Genomic DNA, 22,048 nt, shown 5'->3' with positions numbered 1-22,048 from the left:
ATCGAGTCCCACGGTGCGCTCCCTGCATGGAGCCTGCTTCTCCCTCTGCCTGTGTCTCCGCCTTTCTGTGTCTCTCATGAATAAATAAATAAAATCTTTTTAAAAAAATAAATAAAAAAGAGAAAGAAATGAGGGATAATTTAAGATTTCAAATGATATTAATAACTAAAAAGAAATTTTAATTATAGTTTTAATTCATTTTCTGAGATTCTAAGAACCACTTTTTTCCCCTCTACATATGAAATACCTTACATACATCACTAATAGAAATAACATATCATATCTTTAAGGGAGGAAATGGATGTTTTTAATATTCATGAAACAAATAGTATACTATCTTTCAATTACGTAGTACATCTTAAAATACTTAAACTCACAAGAAAAACTCCATTTTGGATATTTAGTTATCAAAAACTGTTTTATTTTTAAAATGAGAAAGTAAATACTTGTATAAAATGCATATACAAAAGTAGATGCTACAGAAGTACAGCTCCAGAACATTTTTTTCTAAGTTATACATTACTCTGATTTGACTGACAACCAAGTTCTTTTATACATAGCAAATTATTTACTATCTAACATTATAAAATCCTATGACATTATAAAATCCTGAATAATGTAAATATACTGTTTATGTTACATGTTTATGTTACGTTAAATATATTATCCTTTAAACTTTATCCCTTGCCAGGGCACCTGGATGGCTCAGTGGTTGGGCCTCTGATCCGGGTCCTGGAATCACATCCTGCATCCGGCTCCCCCGCAGAGAGCCTCTGCTTCTCCCTCTGCCTTTGTCTCTGCCTCTCTCTGTTTCTCTTGAATAAATAAATAATCTTAAAAAAAAACTTTATCCCTTAAAATATTAAACATGTTATAATGTTAACTTAAAATATTAAAAATGATAAGCCATTTGTTAAAAAAATAACTTCATTATCTTATAAGACTAGATATGACTTTTTTCCTTTTTCCCCCTCTATATCCAATTTGGACTCAAAATTGTCTGACTATATTCAATTTATAAGCACAGATATATATGAGAGTGAAAAGTAAAAGCCTCCAACAGGGAATTTATTAAAAGAAATAAAAAACTCAAAGCACTATTTCTCCTCTAACGCCTCTCTTAAAAATATCAACTGCCTAATAAATATTTTTAGAGCTAGATTATGGCTGAGGTGGGAGAGCCACCAAGAGAAATAATCTTAAGATTTTAAAAGCTTTTAAACTTAACTCCCCCCATAAATCATTTAACAAAATAGATGCCCATGTTCCAAGGGAAACCAAAAATTTCTTTTTCGCACAACGACTCTTAGCGCTTTCTATCAGCGCTTTCTCGTCTCCGCGTGTTTGGAGAATAAGATGGAACTCAGAGCCGAATAAGGAGTATAACTGGGGCGGGGGCGGGGGCGAGGGCGAGGGTGAGGGTGAGGGTGAGGGGTGTTGGGACTGCATCAACAAAGTATAACGGACTCCTGAGGCTTGTAGCGCCTCTGTGTTAGGTGGATACTTCCTGAATAGGTATTTCTTTGAAATGGTCCACCTGTCCCTGCCCAGGCCTGCATCCCGCTGCCCTGACCACTGCCGCCCTGACCACTCTGCTCTCCCGGCAGGTCATGATGATGGGCAGCACCCGCGTGGCCCAGCTGCTGCTGCTCCACGGCGCCGACCCCAACTGTGCCGACCCCGCCACCCTCACCCGCCCTGTGCACGACGCGGCCCGGGAGGGCTTCCTGGACACGCTGGTGGTGCTGCACCGAGCCGGGGCGCGGCTGGACGTGCGCGATGCCTGGGGCCGCCTGCCCGTGGACCTGGCTGAGGAGCGGGGCCACGGCGCTGTCGCCCGGTACCTGCGCGCAGCCGCGGGGGACTGAGGGCGGCTACCCCCAGCCGCCCACAACGTTTCTCCCCGGTTCCCCACCCCCAGCCCAGTTGAAGGGAGGCTACAAATGTGGAGCGGCGGAAAGCCCGAAAGCCTTCCAGGAGACTTGAGTCACGGTGGGGAGAAGCAGCAGACCGCGAGTAAGTTCGCTTTTTTTTTTTTTTTTTTTTTTTCTTTTTCCCTGGATCCCGCCCTCACACTCACCGTGCAACCAAACGCAGAGGTGATGCAAAAGGACTTCCAGAGAGATTTAGGAGCTGGACGAGAAGCTCCGGAGTGTTGTCGTTCACTTTGCAGGGTTTTCTGGCAAAAACCGGCCAGTTAAGTCCCTAACAACCCCAGGTGCCTGCCAAACTCCACGGGAAAGACGCTGGCGGCAGAGTGGGAGGCGGCGGCGATGATTGGATGATTGGCTTTTGAGGGAGAGGCGGATGATACGTTTGCCCCACTGATCTTGAAGGAGCGTTCCGGAAACCCCTGCTTTAAGCTTTTAGGCTCTGGGGGGGGCTACAGGAAAGCTGAAGACTGAGGAGACGGTAAGACTAGGACAAGGAAGACGAGTTGGACAGTAGACTCGGGCATCAGCAGGTGCCCAAAAGCCTTTACATGCTGTGTGTTGCAACGTAAGTCACCTTTGAAGCGCTGCTCGCGGAAAGCCCTGGGAACTTGGCGCCCAGCTCCACCGGATAGTGACGGGGAAAGGAGGATGCCAAAGCCACCTGGAATTTCCCCACATGTTCTGACAGCCCTGAGTCAAGAAGTCCCAGAACAGCTCTTGGAGAGGAGAAGGTGCTCGCTGTTTGTTAGTCAGACGAGGGGAGATTCTTTGGGAGTTCCAGAAGTCAGCGCCCAGGATGACGTGGTGGATCTCAGCGAGAGCAACTGTCGCCATTAACTGTAACAATTTGCTCCATCTATGTAGGATAGGACAAAGAAACCCCCCTGTAAGATGAAAAGATTTCGTGATACTTTGTACTTTTGAGTTGTTCTTCGGTAACACTGGGGAGGCTTTAGATAACAAAATAACTTGTGCTCCTTGGTAAAGAGGTGAGAAAGAACTACAGCTTTTAAATCAAGCTCTGGCACAGTGCCAAAGCCTTGACCCATTCATCCTTCACCTATTTATTTCTTTGTTAAATTTTGTGACACTAAAACAAAGCAAAAAAAATTGTGACACTTTACTGGGTGTCTCGGGAGGTCAAAGTATGAAATATTCTAAATATGAAATATTCTAAATATTTTTTAGAAAACCAATGCACTTACCCAGTAAATTATCTCCGAGTATTTCCCAAATGGTTGCTGGAAGAGTAAATTGAGTATAAAACTGTTGAAAATACATGATGATGGCTCACAGAATGTCTTCATATCTGCTGAACAAACTAAAGGCACACTGCTTTGGGATTTAATGTCCAGTGTTTTTCGATTCCTTACAGCATTGGAACAGCTGATACTTCAATGATTTAATAAAGAAAAAACAATAGATTGGACTCCAGGATGTGGATAATTTGGCTTAAAAATGTATGATCGTGGATTTAATACTAACTCCTGAGAAACATTAAAGACTCAAACCGGTTCACATCTCTCAGACTTTGTAATTATTGATAAATTATACCAACAACTATTTAAAAAAAAACTGCTACACATACTAGGAAAAGATTTATGGGATGTATGTGACAGAGGGGAGACAGAGACAGAGACAGGGAAACTGAGAGACCAAAAGAAAGGGTTTCTTTGAACTAAATAAAAAATCTTTACTTCCCCATCAATTCTTTATCCCCAAATGAATATATTTCTGGGGAAAGGTAATTGATAATCAGAACATTTCTTTTTTTTTTTTGAGAATCAGAACATTTCTTATTGGGATAAATATGTAAGCTCTTATTGACACATAACTTGAGCCAGGCATACATTAGAATACATTTGTTCATTTAACACTTAAACCTGAGAGATAGGTATCATTTCTTTTTTTAAAAAAAGATTTTATTTATTTATTCATGAGAGACACAGAGAGAGAGGCAGAGACACAGGCAGAGGGAGAAGCAAGCTCCAAGCAGGGAGCCCGATGTGGGACTTGATGCCAGGACTCCAAGATCACACCCTGAGCCCAAGGCAGGCGCTAAACCCCTGAGCCACCCAGGGATCCCCGATAGGTATCATTTCCCAGAGGGGAACAAGATAAATAATAATTGATTATTTTTTATAATAGGGTATAGTTTTTCCAATGTTCAAGACTCTCCCAGGGATGCCTAGGTGGCTCTGCAGTTGAGTGGTTGAGTGTCTGCCTTTGGCTCAGGTAGTGATCCTGGGTCCTGGGATTGAGTCGCACAATGGGCTGCTCCCTGGAGGGAGCCTGCTTCTCCCGCTGCCTGTCTCTCTCTCTCTCTCTCTCTCTCTCTCTCTCTCTGTCTCTCATGAATAAATAAATAAAATCTTAAAAAAAAAAAAAAAGACTCCCAGAAGAAGAGCAAGTAGAATTAGTAATCTGGAAAAATGAAAGAAATCATCTAAAGAAGCACTTCTGTGAAGTGCCTTATGTAGAAAATGCGAAAAAATCAGTGTCATTTAAAATACAAGAAGTCTGGGGCGGGGCGCCTGACTGGCTCGGTTGGCAGAGTATATGACTCTTGATCTTGGGGTGGTTAATTCAAGCCCCACATTGGGTAAATAAATAAATAAATAAATAAATAAATAAATAAATTTTTTAATTAAATAAAAGAGGTCTGCTTTCATGTATGTGTCAGCAGCTAATCATAATCAAATTCTGACATCCTAAGTTTTCATTATTAACAACCTATTGAGTTATTCTGTGAAAACATGAATAATATGGGGATTGCTAAAATTTCACAGTGTTCAATTAAGCTACAAATAGATATGAACATAGAGATGACACATGATAGAACATATGTAAGAAAATACTATTTTAATTTTAAAAGTTAGTTGAAGGAGCAACAGTAGTTATGTCACAATACTTTCCATGATCTTCTCCTGTTCCATTTATAATACCAGGGAAAAAAGAGGGAATGAAAGAAAGAGAAATTAGGACCTGATTGGAAATGGAAGACCTGGGTCCCAGTATTGGTTCTCCAACTGCATGACCTACTACTGAGTACTATGACTTTGATTAGCCTCAATTCCTCTTATTTCTAAAAGGTGGGAATTAGACTAGATTTAGACTAGAATTAGGCTCTGAAGTTCCCTACCATCACTAAAGTTTTACCCCTTTATGAATTTGTGGCACACATGACTATAGTGGGGTCTTATACTTTATTAGTAATAATTGTGCCATACCATGAGTCAAGGAAAGATACATAGAAGAATAGAAAGGAAAGATATGTTTTAAAATTCTGGAGCCTGGAAGGGGAAAAAAAAAATTTTTCTTAAGCACCACCTCCACCAGTCAGTGGAAAAATTACAGGCAAATTTTCAAGAACAAGGAACAAAAAGGATGCTTTGCAAAATCAAGAGTTTAAATGTTAAGGTCTTTCTCCCTTTGTTTTGCCTCTTATTTTTCCTGTTGCTTTTTGTGTTTCTCTTATGCCCCTCAGAGACACAAGAGGAATTATTTCGTAAAGTGAGATAAGCAAGTAGACCAAATAGATTTATAAAGTAATGATGAAGTAGGCACTACAAACAAATATAAACGTTCTGAAAGAAAAAAGTGGGTTTTAAAGTGAGCATATAGTAAGGGAATCTGACCTAGAATGGGTTGGTATAGGAGTTAGAACCAAGCGAAAAGGTTGCACTGGGGCACCTAGCTGATTCAGTCAGTAGATCATGTCTCTTGATTTCTGAGGCTTGATCTTGGGTTGGTGAGTTCAAGCCCCATGCTGGGCTGTAGAGCTTACTTAAGACAGAGAGAGTTGGGGATATCAGAAAGAACAAAGTGTAAAGACAAGAAAATGCTAAAATATGTAGTCGTTAGAAGATAAGCAACTATAAGTAGCTGTCATGGATCTTACAAACCCATTTCTAAAGGTCTGCACTTCCTGGTTTGTTTCCATTGGATTCCTTGAAAATTTAGGTCCTTAAATTTTGCCTGGGGGGTCGTAAAAACCAGCTGGTTAGGGAAGACTTCTGTATCACCTATATGTGTACATATCAGTTATTCAGGAGGGCAGAGAAGGAGATGAAAGCAATGAAAGGAACACAAGGAGGAGCAGCTTGGTGGTGTTTTGTGGAAGATGGGTCAATTATCTAACAGAATTAATCAAATCAAACCAAAACAAACTTACATGGTCTACATACTGATGGGATTTGTGAAATGTCCCCAGGCCTAAAATTAGAATCTGCTCATTCCCTATTATGTGGGTTTTTTTTTTTTTTAAGATTGTATTTATTTATTCATGAGAGAGAGAGAGGCACAGACAGGCAGACAGAGAAGCAGGCTCCATTCAGGGAGCCGACTCAGGACTCTATCCCAGGTCTCTGGGATCACACCCTGGGCTGAAGGCAGCGCTAAACTGCTAGGCTACCAGGGCTGCCCCCTACATGGGTTTTCTATAAAACTTTTCTCAAGTTCAGCTACTACCAACAAGATGGCTCCTTTCTTGCCTCTTGACTCCCCCACTCAAAAGATTTTAATACCATTCTTTGCATAAGGAAAAAAATTACTTTACTTTTAGAAAAAGTAAGTTTTCTTTGTCATTTATATTTAATAATATAATTATATAGTATAATATATATCATGTATAATTATATAATGTATATATTATAACTCCTCTATTAATTTTCAACAAATTTGCTTTGAAACCAGTGCTGCTAATGAAATAATATGTAACTATCATGGATTACATATTAAGCACACTAATATAAATCAACAAATACCTCAGAACTGAGCATCCAACTCTAATTTACAATTTGATGTTTGAAATAAACAGAAACCAAGATTTTGCTAAGGACAAAAAAAAAAAAAAAAACCCTGAGAAATGTGTGAGGATGACATGCTGACTCACAGCCATCTGTGTTATAGTGGAAGTTTACAAAGGAGCCCCAAACACCTATTAATCCCCTTCCCACTCAGAAGCCCCCCCATAATTCTGTCATTTTCTACTAATCTCTAATTTCTGGACTGGCTTTGATGGAGTTCTCACATATGGATCTATTCCAGGATTGCAGGAGCCTTTGATCTGCTTACATCTCACCCTAAACAAAAGAATTTAATGTCATCATTTCTCTAGGGAAAAATTAAATGATATTTCATTTTACATGCACCTTAGGTATTTCTTATATCTTTACAGTGAGAGTGCTGTCCCTGCCAGTCATTTGAGACCAATATATAGGGACATGGTTCTCAATCCTGGCTCCGTAATAGAATCATCTATATAGAGAGATGTTCTAAAATTTAGATTTATTGACCATCAAGTCTACAGAATTAGAATCTCTAGGTCTGAGATGTTTGTGGTGGTTACTTTAAAATTCTTGCTCATGGGGAGCCTGGGTGGCTCAGTGGTTGAGCATCTGCTTTTGGCTCAGGTCCTGATCCTGGGGTCCTGGGATGAGTCCCCATAGGAAGCCTGCTTCTCCCTCTGCCTATGTCTCTGCCTCTCTCTGTGTGTCTCTCATGAATAAATAAAATATTTTTTTTAAATAAATAATTTTATTTTTTTTTAAGATTTTACTTATTCATTCATGAGAGACAGAGAGAGAGAGAGGCAGAGACATAGGCAGAGGGGAAAGCAGGCTCCCCATAGGGAGCCCGATATGGGACTGATCCGGGTCCCCGAGCTGAAGGCAGACACTCAACTACTGAGCCACCCAGGCATCCCTAAAAATAAATAAAAATTTTAAATTAACCTTCCAGAAACATAGGCACATATAATTGTAAACACCTCTCCCCCAATGCACACATTGGAAAAACATAAATGGGATCATACTATTCTGCAACTTGTTTTCCTTGATTAGTAATAGATCTTTAACAACTTCCATTATAAGGACAGAAAGATGCACTTCATTTTTTTATGGTATGGCTGTATTGTTTTGTATTTTATGGATGAAACTCAGTTTTGAAAAGAAATATATTGATAACACATTAATCTTTTTCCTTTCTTGCTTTTTTTTTTTGCTACTATATATGATCCTATACAGAATCTTTTTTGCCTCCTTATATGAACTATCTGCAGAAATGTATAGGAGAGAAACTGCGAGGGTTAAGAATACATCTACTTCTCTCTCAAAAAAAAATACATCTCTCACACACGCATACACACATATACACACAAAGTGTGTATGCATATGTATGTCTCTGTATAAAATCCATACTTATATGTCCACGTGTATATATGTTTTTATCTTCAATATTACATATGAGTGTATATATGCATATATATGTTTTCACTTTTCATATCAGCATGAGTTACTGAGTGGAATTTCTGAATTAAAGGAACATACATCTTTACATATGTATATAAACATATATCTGTATATATAAAAATACAAATAATATCATAAATACAAATATATGCATGCATGCATAACATATATTTCTTTCCATACATATATGCACATACTACATATGTGGTATATATTTCCATACACATATTTATGTGTGTGTATCTTTACATACTTACATGAGTTATACGAGAGGTACTGGTAAGTCAAAGGGACACGTATGTTCAATTTTTATAAATACTGTAAAGTTGCCTTCCAAAACAATCACACCAAGTTACAATAATTTGTGATTGTTTTCTGATGACTTTACCAATATTATCACTTCTTTTTTTTTATTTTTGCTACATCCAATAGATATGTCATTGCTTCTGTTACCTTTCTTTACTCATGAGTAAAACTGAGTATCTTTTCATATATTTTTCTGACCATTTGTATATGCTCTACTATAAGCTACCCATTGTACTCTTTGCTCATTTTTCTACTGGTTTATCTAATACCCTCTTCTATCTCTGCCTGTAGGATGAATTTGCTGAGCCAACATAGAAAACACTTTTCCTCCATTAAAAAACTAAGAGAGTTCTGAGAGATCAGTTTTTTAGGCCACAGGAAAAGAACAAAGAGAAAAAAAAATCACATTGATTCTCTATTTGCACAAATGATAGCTCACTCCCTATTGACTCCAGCCTTTAGCACAACAGAAAGAACACAAGGCTTATAGTCCCAAACCCTTCTTGATGATTCCAGCCCAAGCACTTGCTGGCCAGTGGGCTTCAGTTTTCTCACCTGTAAAATAGAAGTGGTAATCCCAAAGTTAAAGGGCCACTGTGAGGATACAATAAGTAATACAAGTATAAGTGTATACACATACTAATGCTGCATTCTTGATCATACATTTTTTGAAGAGCACATAGCCAAAAGTCATTTGGAATTCCAAAAGTCTTTGTAATACCACAAACTGGTTGTTTTGCTAAAGATTCATCTTCATAATTGTATTTTTGCTTACGGTACTATTAAAATTGCGCAGAATTCCCCTGCTTACCACAACTTACAAAACACAGGTGTTGGGCAGCAGGGGAAAACCAAGATGGAATTTAAGTTCAAATTTTAAAATTTATATTCATTGAACACAGAGCTTACTGTATAATGACGTTACTTAATGTTCTTACTCAAATGTCATGCCTTGGAAGTGGGCATTTTCCCTTAACCCTGGAACAAGTCTAGGGGGGAGATGAAATGGCTATAGGTTAAGCCGTACAGGCCCAATTAATACAGATAGATTTCTGAATTCAAACTTGTCTGGAAAACTAAGGCTTGGTAGACCTCTCAGACATACTGGGATAATATGATATTTAGTACTAGGTGTCCACGAGGCTAGGTTAGAGTACCAGCTGTTTTGTCAAACACCAGTCAAGATGTTGCTGTGAAGGCACTTTTTAGGTATAATTGACATTAAATCCATAGACTTTGAATATAGCAGATTATCCTCCATAACGTGTGTGGGACTCACCAAGGCCTTAAGTGAAAAGATAAGTTTTCCAAAGAAGGAATTCTGTCTTTAGGCTTCTTGACTCAAAACTGCAACATCAGCTCCTCCCAGGGTCTCCAGCCTCACCTACCTGTCTTGCAGATTTCACTTGCCAGGCCCTATAATCACGTAAGCTAGTTCCTCAGAACAAGTCATACACGCAGGCACATGCACACCCATCCTATTCCATCTGTTTCTTTGGAGAACACTAATAATCTCAAGAGATGTGCAATACAAATCTTGCGGTCACCCACCATGGTTTACTGCCACAGCTAATTCCCTGCCTGGAAACCCTGTCTTCCACTTCTCGGGATTCCATGCTGGAACTGGGCAGCACTTTTTCTACCCACACTCTCCAGTACCATACAATGAAATCCCCTCATTATAAATGTATGTTTTTACTAATCCATCTCCCCTTATGAAGTTTTTTTGGGGGCCGGGGGAAGGGTCACTGGTGTAGTGGAAGAGAGCAAGATCTGGCTCCCATGGAGTTTATAGACTACCATAAGAGACAAACCACAAACAAGTTAACAGTTACATAGATAATTTCTATATGCTAAATGCCATGCAGAAAAAAACAACAACAAAAAACAAAACAAAACAAAACAAAAAACCACGGTGATAAAATGGGGCCTGAAAGAGGAAGAGTCTTTGAGCAGCAACTTGAGAAGAGATCTGAAGGAGACAGAGCTACCCTTTATGAAGACCAAGAAAGGGGATTCACTCTGGACGGAGGAGTGGCAAGCAGCCCCAGCACGGAACACAGCGTTCGGCAAATCTTGAGTCACTCCTATCGGAGAGGGGAGAGATGCGTTGTGAAGACCCTGACCTTTCGAGCAGCTTTTCAAGACTGGTAGGTCCCTAAGCCTCACTTCATCCAACCGGCCTGGTCGACGGCTAGGTCATGTGACAGGGGAGGGATGGGGAACGGGAAGAAGCCTGCCGCCAGACCTGGCCTCTCGGGAGCGTGGCTTGGGCAGTGCAAACCTCACTTTCTCCACGTACCGAGGGGCTTGGCACCTGATCTAGAAGGCCCTGTGGGCTCTCACGCCCTGGGTCCTCTTGTGCAGCTAAAGCACCCGGCCCGGGCACAAGTAGAAGCCACAGCGCGGCGGGCCATCTTCAAGGTTCCGCGAAGGCTGGGCCTAGTCCCACATCCTCTGTTACGCGCCGGGCCGGCCAGGCCGCGCCGGCAGCCGGAGAGGCTCTAGATCGATCGCGACTGAGAGCAGGCGCCGAGGCCGGGGCACCGGGTCAGCGCCGCCCGCCGGAGAGCGGCGTCCTGGGCTCGACTTCCCGCCGTGCCGGGGCCCGCGAGCCCGCGGCCGAGCCCCATCCAGCCGGGCAGCCGGGACCTGCCGGGCTGCGCTCTGCACCCGAGCTCCTTGTCCTCAGGCCGCCTCTGTAGCCTCGACTCACCCCTCCTCTGGGCTGCTGCTTCCTTTCCTTCCGCCGCTTTTCCTGTGCCGAGTGGACCACGGCGGGGAAGGGGGCGGGGGGGGGGGCGGCTGGCGATAAAGGATCAGCGGCGTGGAAGGAGAGAGGGGGCCCCTAGGGGGAGGCAGCGAGGAGCGGGCAGGGCGACCATGCTGAGGAGTCGGGACCATGCTTTCGCCTGGGGTGTCGGAACGCCGGGAGGGAGGAGGAGGAGGAGGAGAGGAGGAGGAGGAGGAGGAGGAGGAGGAGAGGAGGAGAGGAGGAGGCCCGCTGCTGGCCGGGAATCCGCCGCCGCGGGGAAACCGGGAAAAGCGGGGAGCAGCCCATGGGGGAGGGGAGTGCCCCCGGCGGAGGAAAGAGGAAGAAGCGTTCAGATGTTGCGCTGCTTCTCGAAGGTTAAAACCGAAAATAAAAACTGCCAGGCTTCCCCGCCCAGCCCCGCGCCCTCGGCGACGCGGGGAGCAGGGAGAGGAAGGGGCGCCCCCGACCCAGCGGGGACCCCGGGCGTGGGGTCCGGCTCCACCTACCTGCCGGGGCGCCGGGTCCGCGCTCCGCCCGCGCCGGCGCCGCTCAGTGTCCAGCTGTCGCGCCCGCGGCAGGCAGCGGTTTCCTTTAGTTGCGCTCGTTTCCCAAATCGAGAAGCGGAGCTTAGCGCCATTTCTTTCAAAACCGACATCCAGCCTCCTGAATGGCTGATACGGCGCCGAGATGACCTTGCTTTTCCTTTCTTTTTCTCCTTTAAATAATCCGGTCTGGAGAGATGGTAGACCCTCAGCGAGTGGCGCGAGGAATAAAGGGGGGGGGGGGTAGGGGAGCCGGGGCGCGAGCCGGACTGGAAGCCGCCGCAACGCGGTGGTTCCTGCTTACGGTCGTGTCAGGTGACAAATGTTGCGAGGGGGCGGGGGCCTGGAGATGCGTTCTGGCGACAGGCCCCTGAGCTGTCACCGCGTGGGGCGCCCGCGCGGAGGGTGGGAAGGTGGGGGAGAGCGCGGATCGGGCGGGAAAGAGGAGGTGGGGGAAGGGAGGGGAGCCCTGGGTGCTCGCGGCCCGCGCGCGCGCAGCGCTCCGGGCTTCTCCGCCGGCCTTTCCCGCGCGCGCCGGGCGCAGAGCGGCTCCGAGATCGGAGGAGGCCGGGGGCGCGGGGGGGGGCGCGCCTGCGGGGCGGAGATGGGCGGGGGGCGGTGCGCGGGTCCCCGTCCTCGGTCGGGGGGCGGGCGCCGCGCTGCCTACCTCTGATGCCTAAAGGCGGCGCAGCGATCGAGGAGCACAGCAGAGGTGGCGGCGGCGAGATTATGGTGCGCGCGTTTTTGATCACAGTGCGGATTCGGCGCGCTGGGGGCCCGCCGCGAGTGAGGGCTTTCGTGGTGCGGATCACGCGGCCCGCGGGTGAGTGGGCAGCGCCGGGTGTGCGGGCCGCAGCGGCCCTGGTGCTAAAGCTAGTGAGGAGCCGTCGCAGAGCGCATCCTCGAAGAGCAGGTAAGAAAGGCCTCCAGAAGCCCCGGGCGCAGCAGTCCCGGACGCCCTCGGCCTTTGGAAGATTTTGTTTGGCTTGATTTAATACAGATAAACCATCCTCCAGACCAGGACAGGAGAAGGAGGCTTCTAGGGGTGGAAGCTCTTTCCCCCCTTTCCCCGTTCGGCTTACACTTCCTTAGAGGTGCGGTGTCCCCAATATATTAAGCCCGGAGCCCCCTTCACACACCTCCTCGATCCCGTGAAACTCCGGGAAGAGCCGGAGATTCTAACGCCACCTTAGAAGTCAGTCACTCCTGAATTTCCTGGGTGGGAGTCAGTAAACACACACACCACCACCACCACCACCACCACCACCACCACCACCACCAACACACACACACACACACACACACACACACACAGAAGGTGTGTTTCTCGGGCACTTTATTTCGCCCTGGAGGAAAGGCTTACTAACGGTCTTGGTTTTGTGGGGGCCACCTGTTTTCTCCGCCGCCAGGTCAGCCCTCACTCCTTACCGTAGTGGAGGATGTTGGGGGCGGGAGGAGGGGGGGGCTAGCACATGGTTTGACTTCTCGAAATAGAAACACTGATGGAAGAAGCAAACACTGCTTCTGCAGTCAATAGAGAGTTGGTTGGGCTGTGGTAGTAAGGTGGCGATCTCCTATTTGGAACCCTAACAGGTTCAAACTGCTCGGGATGATGCTTAGCAAAATGTTTAGCAAAAAATAGACCTACGGTGGTGAGTCTGAGAAATCACAACCGATCATATTTTAATCATCTCAGGCCACAATTAACACTTCTTTTAAAAATGAGGCCTACTTCTTGAAAAACAAAATCCTGGGGAGGTTTGTCCTCCCATCAGACGAATCTTTACTCCGTGTAATTTCCTATGACCAGAGTAACTGAAAATACATATTACTACAATAGGCAGGATCCTAGTTAGAATTTGGATATAAACCTAAAAGCAATTTAATGAGGCTTCATTTTTGTGACCTTACTTGTGGTACCCATTTCCCCGGGAATAGATATTTTGAAAAAGCAAAGGCCAGGAGAACAGGAATTATTTTTTATTGTTACGTTAATAGGCCTTTGACATGTAAATGTGAAACTGTTCAGACTACGGGTGTTTAGTTAGGTGCCTCGATTTACTAAAATTTGCAAGCAGGGGCGCCTCGCTGACTCAGCCTATAGAGCTGGCAACTCGATCTGGGGATTGTAAATTCGAGCCCCACGTTCGCGTAGAGACTTAAAAATAAGATCTTTAAAAAATTTACAAACAACTTATAGGGTAAATACACATTTTTTTCATATTATTACGAAAGTTCAGTTTTTTTAAAAGAATTAGTAAGAGCTTTTACAAGATTTCATAGCATTTTGCTGGACTTAACTTCAGTCCCATTTTAAAACATTAACAAGACCCTATTTGTTTGTTTGTTTGTTTGTTTTATGGTGCTTTATTCTTACCAGCAAAGGTTTAGTCACATGTTTTTGGATATCAGAGTTGTTACTATTACTCTCTATGTAAAGCTATTTTAACTATTAGATTGTTTCTTGAAATCTATAATAAGAGTAGAAAATTTTAATCTATGTAAATATCATAATTACATGTTTTCTATTTTAAGAATACACAATGTAATAGTGTAATTACTTTATGTTAGATACCATATTCATTTTATATATTTTATGAAATGTTAAAAATATAAAAATAGTAAATTCATTGAAAGTAGCCATTTATTTATTTCTTGTTATTTGTATAAATCAATTTTTAGGAATAATATGTGAAGTTATTTTAAAAACGTATTGACTACTTGAAAAGCCCAATTTTTATTAAATATCTGAAGACAGAACACATGACTTAAGTAGAATAAAATATGTTTTAAGAATATGTGCAATTATCCCACTTCATTTGTGAAATTATACACATAAATATGACAAATGGAAGTATTAATTATAAGTGATGTATGATTTTATATTTCATATAAATATATATTATGCCTATGGTTATACTGACTTAAGACTATATGTGGGTGGTAATTAAGTTGGGACTCATACAATTTCTTAAGGACCAAAATGCTAAAAAATTACTTGTATGAATTGCTTAATACAAATATATAAGGTGTAATTATTTTTTATTTTTAAAATTTCTGCAACTGTGTTCATTATGACTTTCTATTTTTATCTGGCTGGAAAATGCATATAATAAAATTCCATATTACTAGTTTCTTATTCACACATGCCTGATGAATTACATTAATTGATTTGTTACTTCTACCTTGGTGTGTTTACAAAACAGTCCTATTTTTATAATATTAAGTATTTATTTCTTTACTACTATTTGGGAACCCTTATGTTTTTTTTATTGCCTTTAACAGCAAAGCGTTCTCTCAAGGTAAGCACTATACAGTTAGCATAAACCTTTATTCCCAATGTGAACATGATTCCTGGGTTGTATGTTCTAAAGAAACAATGACACTTTCAGTCACCAAAACTTAATATTCATTTTCTTCTTTGGGGACTCTTGAATTTTAAAACATCCATTGTCATCCTAAGGCAGTAAGGAAATAAACTTGTCTATGTCCATAATATTTTATAGGTCTGCTAGTTATGTGTTAGTTCATCACTAGTAACTACCATGGTAGAGTTAAGCTATACCATTTTTCCAATATGCGAATGGCTCCTATTAGTAAAAGTGATCCAAATCATCTCAAAAATACTTTCTTAAAGGAAGGCTGAACACTTGACCCAGTATTTTTATCCTTTTTCATTTTTCATCCTTTTTGAGAAGTATAACAATCTCACTTGCCCCCCCCCCATACTAAAATACCTTAGGCCAGAGAATCCTGTCTGCTAAAAAATCTAACCTGATGATAAAATATTTTTGTGGTGTTTTATTTCTACAGTTTAAGCTATGTAAAAAATTTTTTTTAAATAAACTATGTATAGTTCACTTTCTAAGTATAAAATTATAGTATTGAATAGCTTTTTTAAAAAGCTACAGATCTCTAAATTCTTGTTCTCACATAATGGTCACTAATATTGTGTCTGTTTATTGACTAATAAGATTAGTGCATTTTTTAAACACTCCAATGGCAGGGACATTATTATTGTAGGTATGAAGAATTTTTAAAATATCCACACATTTTTGGGGGCACCTGGCTGGCTCACTCCCTAGAGCATGTGACTCTTGATCTCGAGGTGGTGAGTTCAAGCCCCACATAGGTCATAGAGCTTAATTTTTAAAAAAATTTTAGTAAGAAAAAAATATCCACACATTCTTATTCAATTATTCTCTGTGTAGGCATCATCCAAAGAAGGAAAGATTATGACAAAGATCAATACAGACAGATAAATAGTAGCAAGAAATTGAAAATTACCTTAAATTTGAGCAATAACATGTTAAGTTGTGGCACAAAACCATACTCTGGAATAATGGTCTGGAATATTCTGGACTCTGGCATATAATAGGCAATCATATTTCTAAAGAATATTTAATAGAACTTGAAATGATTATATTATAAAGTTGAGTGATTTTTCAAGATTCAAAATAGTAAACAATACTTACTCTTGCTTTTTCTCTTTTCCTCTCTCTGGACACACACCCACACAACTCCACACCTCCGTTTATGTACCAAAATATCTGTAGTGCTTTCCTTAGGATGGGGGACTAGGATTGGTAATCTTTAATTTCTTCCTTATACTTCTGAGTTTTACAAAGTGTCATGACCATCACCAGTAAAAATATATGTATATTTTTTATTATATATATATGTATATATACCATTTTTGAAGCCTGAAATGATGCACATTAGGGATGAACTAGAGCCTGCTTAACGTTAGACTGGGAGAGGCAGTGAGGAACCAGTTGTGCAAGTATCCTATATAAGAAGGTTCTTGTAAGAGCTGGGGAAAGCAGGAAAGCATTGTGACTTCAGGACTGATGCATGCCCTTGCCTGTTCACTTCCTACTTCGTTTTTACCTAGACGGTAAATGCATAGCTGTGCTGGTTTCCCAAGTGCTCGGGTCTTAGGCCTCTGGTCACATAACTTGCACCCTTTTCGGAATTCCTCTCACTAGTCTTCTCCGGACCTCTTCAAGATAGGGCTCACCGCCTCCCAGAGCGGGGCAGGGGTTGCAAGGGGCCTCTCCAGGACCCCAGAGAGAGCCCGCCAGGGGGAAGCGAGACTCACTCCCCAAGCTACTTGGATCTCGCCTCCCCCACCTCCGGGCTGCTGCCACCGCCCTTCTGGACCCTACCTCCCCACCCTCTCAATTCCTAGAGACGCTGCGGAACCCGGAAATTAAATTGGCAGCTGGGGTAGGACCCTCTAGCAAGAGTTGAGAGGACTGTCCCATGATCACCCCACTCCGCGAACGCACCCCTTCTGCTTTTAGCCGCCCCTGGGCCTCGCCCCACACCCCAACTATTTCCTCAGGTAAGATTTGATCAGAGTAACAGACCAGGGGTTACACGTGGAGCGGGAATGGGGCGTCACAAGGTGGACGAGGAAGTGAGGGCCGGCAGAGTCCTAGGTGGCCTTCTGGATTCAGGACAGGTGCAGGCTATGACAGAGGACGTCTCTAGGTCACCTCCCCAGGTTGGAACTGGCTAGGCCTTTCTTCTGGAAGGGAGGGAGCAGAATGAACCAGGTTCGCTGGGAGACACCCTGGGGAAGTGTCCCTTCCGCGCCAGGTAGCCAATCCTTTGGGCTCCAAGTGGCCACCAAAGCGTGTTGAAAAGGCCTCCTCCTTTTTGTCCTCCTGTCTGGAGCACTGGATGGCTTGGAGACTAACCCGCAGTGTTTTTCCAGTGATGAAGAATTTGCCTCCAATTCTCTCAACTGTTTTCTTCTCCTACTTCTCCTACTTTCTTCCTGTTTGAGAACTTCTCCTCCGTAAAACATTCAAATGAAATCAATTGAAAACCATTTTTTTTTTCACGGAAAAAAAGTCAGTATGTATTAAAACAAGATCAATTCTATGACAGAAGGCCAACCAATGGAGAAAACCTTGGGGATAAATACAGGCTTTGTTCAGTAGGAGAAAGAAGGTCACTTTATAAGGCTCTCTTCCATCCTAGAAAATGCCCACCAACTTGGGACCTGCACAGATTCACCATGTCCTAATTAATGCTATTTCAATGTGTATTCAGCAAAAACATGTATATTGACAATTGTTGAACTTAGTGTCAGTAGCATTTGTTTTTTAGACAAAGGAAAATTGAAGAAAATCTCTGCTTGTCAGTGCAGTTATTTATTTCAGGAGCCCTAGGATGATTGCTGCAATTGGGCAGACCTACATAATCAGAAAGAAATCATAAAAGGGGAAAAAATAAAACCATCAACCACAAGACTGAAAATTGCAATGCCTCAGAGGTCCTTCAAAAAATAAGTTGATTTATATTTTTTTATTTTGTAAGTCACATAATGCTCTGTTCAGGAAAGCATAAAAATTGTATCACAAATGACTTTTTAATTCTTCAACAAATACCTAGTCACAAAAAAAGAAAGAAAGAAAGAAAGAGAAAGAAAGAGAAAGCAAGCTCAGAATTTACTTAAATGGTTTCAAAGCTAGTAGGAAGAAAGGTTTTGTAGAGGTTCACAACTATATGAACAAAGATATGTAATCTCTTAAACAAACTGAAACTAATAAAATTGTGCAGAGTGGTGTAAATAAATATGCTTCTACTTTCTCAATTTAAGCATGAGATTAGTGAGAAGTCAAAGAACTATGGCAAAGGTTATCAGCAGCTTCATTCCCTGGACTGCTGTTTAAAATACACATTTCTCAGGTTTATTCTCAGAAAATCTAATTCAGCATATTTGCTGTGGGTCCCAAGAATCTGCATTTTAAATAAGGACTTGAGGGAGATTCTGTTACAGGTACCCCTTCTGCAACCACATTTGGCAAATATGGCCAATGCTGCTTTATAAACCTTATTTTTGCTTATTTATTTTTAAATTAAGGCCCTGGCTTTTAGGTACGATTTAAATTTTAGAGTCACACTCTGGGTGCCAGGAAAGACAGTGAGAGTCTGAGTAATCAATGGAGGAGCTATTTTAATAAATAAAAGAGACTGTTTATTGGTATGTGATCCTTCATATCTGAATTGGAAGATCATCTCTTAGACGCCAGATTTTTACTATCAGAACATATTTGGGGGGGAAGGATGTAATGGGGTATACTTGCGTGTTAAAGCTTGTAGGACCAGATGGAACATTTCCACATAAAGCATTTATGATATCTTGTCTTTTTGAGACACTATACATACATGTATACATCATCCTATGTATACATCTCCTGCTTATATAGGATGAATAGTTCTAGGTAGATAATAAAGGGTTTCTTTCATTTCACTTTATTATCCAAACCAGAAAACACGCTGGTAAACAGGACAGTCTAAAATTATGTAAGAGGAAAAACAAAACCAAGAAGTATTTCACAGGTTTAAGTTATATTTATCAATCAAGGCAAAATTGTAGTAAAATGTAGCCATAACAGAATAAAGCACTTGTGGACAAAATGATGGGCCTTTGTATCTCTGTAAAAGCACAATGGCCAGAGGGGAAATATGTATAAACAATATAAGCTAAAAAATAATTAGCCATTATAAGAAAGACTAAAATATTATGCCTTCCAAATTATAAGTTTTCTGACTTTAAAGGACAATTTGTCTAACTAATGTTATACCCACTTTGCTGGCGAATTAGAGAAACTTATGTTTTGCTTTCTTTCTTTCTTTTCTTTTCTTTCTTTCTTTCTTTCTTTCTTTCTTTCTTTTTTTTTTTTTTTTTTTGAGTGCCACCATTTTCTTGCTCTGAATCTCTGAGCCTGCCAGATCATCTGACTCAGCAACTGTACAACTCCTGCATGCAATTTAAAGAAACAGCAGCGATCCAAAGAACAATGACTCCCCCCAGTTGCAAATCTTTCTCACCTGTAGAACAAATAGTATATTTAACTTTGAAATAATTGTTTAATGTCCAAATAACATGGGACATTTTGAATTTTATTCCATTCACTTTACATGCTGAATAATTGTATGTTTTATGTAACCTAAAACAAGATTGATTTTTAAAACAAGCTTATTGAAACTTTCTTCCAAAAGCTTATGGTAGAGTTGGCTTTCTGTTTTCCTTCAAAATGATTATAAGGAGCTTAACAATGATAGAGCACATTAACTATCATAATCTCATTCAATTGTCACATTATTCTTCTGATTTAGAGTTTTATTTCCTCATTTTATAGACTGGAAAGTGGGGTTCAGATAAGTTGTTGTATGGTCTGCTAAAAGTCATTCACCAGTAATTCATGTACAATTGAACTGGGTGTGCTTCTTTCCCTGAGTGCCCACGCTTACCGCTTTATAATTTCCAGATATATAGATAAAGAGAAATATATACACAAAGTATAAATTACTTATTCCCACTTTGACTTAAGAGCAATAAATGGGAAGCCTATGCACAAGCATAGAAATCACTTAAGGCATGAAATAGCAAAGTCACTTTCTTGGAATGCATGACCTGGGATTAGATTGTTTCCTTTACTTACTTGTTGTGTAATATTAGGACTAAGTACTTAAAATATTGTGTTTCCATTGTCTCATCTATAAACCTGAGACAGTAGTCTATAGTATTCATCTAATAAAAACTGGATATAGTATTATATGTAAAGATACATTGGGAACTTTGATTGACATATATTTGTCGGTTGTTAAAGATTCAAATTAAACTATGCCCTTAAAAGCACATTAGTTTACTTTTAGAGTAAATGCCTACTTAATTTGACTTCAAATATTCAGATTAGCTGAAAATTTTAAAGAATATACATATCATAATAAAAAATATATTTATCAATTCAAATCCCTTCCACATTCCAAGGTGTCAGGTAAAATCAGTGTAAATTTGCCTACTCTTTAAACCTCTACCTACTGTACAGAAGCCTTATATGATGGCCTTTATGGTAGGACTCTGAACTGTAGTATTCATAATCATTAAGTAGATATTAAACAATATTCATGAACCTCTGTTTTCTAAGATGAGAAATCAAATAGTCTTAGAAAGCTGAAAAAAAGTTATTGACCTGCGTTCAACTTATCAAAACACTCAATGATCCAGAATAATAATTTCTGGAGGGAGTGCTGAGGTAGTAGACTCTTAATTCCTCCAGAAGGTTAGGTTTCCACTAGTCTGAACATCTGAATTAATAGTTTTGGCACAGAATTTTGTAAAAACAAATTGTAGTATAAGAAGTTATGTGTATGTGTGTGTGAGACAGAGAGAGAGAGAGAAAGAGAGAGAGAATGCAAGGAAAGAGGAGGAGAAACATTAAAGTCATCCTTAGAACCTCAGAATCTCTGCCTTGGAAGGTGGCCTGCAATTATTTACATTTAGTAGGATATCAAAAAGATTAAATATATTATGTAAACTTCCTTATAGCAAAATTGACTTAGGTATATCAAATTGGTGCAAAGTAAACATAAAATGTATTCTGTTTTCATTGCCTTTTTAAAAATGAAGTATGTAAGTTATCATTTTTAACCATAAGCAAGAAAAATATAAAGCTATACTTTCAACCCAGAGACTCAAAGGAAATCATGAGTGGAGATCTTAAATCTGTCAGTAAAAGGTGCTAAAAATGAGTAGGAACCATTTCCTGATGTGTTCAGAGTTGATGCATATCATTATGAAGTTGATCCCTTCCAGAGGAGTTTAATCACATATTAGGTGAAGAATGTCACTTGAAGAAGAGCGATCCAAAACAAGAATTATCTCTTATAATTTTTGTGATATCAGGTGACATTTTGGCTTCAGAAGTCCAGACAAGGCAAAAAAAATTTTTTTAATATAACAGTAGGACTTTAGAGCCCCAATAAGGCAGGTTAGTACTCTTAAAGAATAATTGTTGGGAGAGGGCAACCGGTTCTCCATTTAAAGAGGAAACTTAATGATTCAACTTAAATGATTCAACTTAAATGATTCCTCTGAAATTAGAATATCCTAAGTCACTGTGAAATCCAACAACCATGAACAGTCAACTCCCCCCACCCAAGAATGAAAACTTAAGACAATATTATTTCTCTGTGAGTTTCAGTAGTTTCTTTGCATTCCAATAACACATACATACATCAGCAGCATAAGCAAAAAGAGAATATTATATGTGTTGATGCTTAGCTTAGCCAGTAAGAGGGCAACATGTGTTTGAAAGGAAAAAATCTATCCCATCAGTAGGAAAAAGAGGGAGGTTGGGAATAAAGGTTTCGAGAAGGTAAACTTTATAACCCCTCACTTCTGCCTATAGTGTCCTCATTGTACCTGGTATTTGAACTGCACACTGAGGAATTGTGATG

General features: G+C 41.0%; 2 protein-coding genes and 1 long non-coding RNA gene across 11 annotated transcripts in view; 1 reads left to right on the top strand and 2 right to left on the bottom strand.

Annotated features, from left to right (window-relative positions):
* LOC112649861 (methylthioadenosine phosphorylase) overlaps positions 1-22,048 on the bottom strand; it is a 114,026-nt gene that overhangs the window by 1,125 nt on the left and 90,853 nt on the right. The window lies entirely within an intron of this gene.
* Positions 1-22,048, top strand: part of CDKN2B (cyclin dependent kinase inhibitor 2B) — a 43,102-nt gene that overhangs the window by 1,729 nt on the left and 19,325 nt on the right. Inside the window, exons 2-3 of one of the 8 annotated variants that reach the window (XR_007414034.1) lie at positions 1,608-2,016; positions 19,499-19,882. The exons of 2 other annotated variants lie outside the window; for them this stretch is intronic. Coding sequence is in view for 2 of the 6 variants with exons in the window: in XM_025432418.3 (XP_025288203.3) it covers positions 1,608-1,868 (261 nt within the window). In the remaining 4 variants the exon portion in view is untranslated. Of the gene's footprint in view, positions 1-1,607; positions 3,451-10,523; positions 10,642-12,474; positions 12,702-15,076; positions 15,091-19,498; positions 19,883-22,048 lie in introns of those variants that run through there. 5 more of the 8 variants (XM_025432418.3, XM_025432419.3, XM_025432422.3 and 2 more) reach the window with 5 other exon arrangements.
* On the bottom strand, positions 400-12,357 carry LOC118350213 (uncharacterized). Of its 2 annotated transcripts, none has more exons than XR_007414038.1 (2): positions 11,753-12,357; positions 400-10,578 (listed from the first exon to the last, which is right to left on the bottom strand). It is a non-coding gene; the product is annotated as an uncharacterized LOC118350213 (long non-coding RNA). The 2 variants fall into 2 exon arrangements; XR_004803577.2 differs by having other exon boundaries at positions 400-2,790.

Source organism: Canis lupus, chromosome 11 (genome assembly GCF_003254725.2).
Source record: "Canis lupus dingo isolate Sandy chromosome 11, ASM325472v2, whole genome shotgun sequence".
NCBI classification, from domain to species: Eukaryota; Metazoa; Chordata; class Mammalia; order Carnivora; family Canidae; genus Canis; species Canis lupus.
This window is presented reverse-complemented; position numbering and strand designations above follow the sequence as displayed.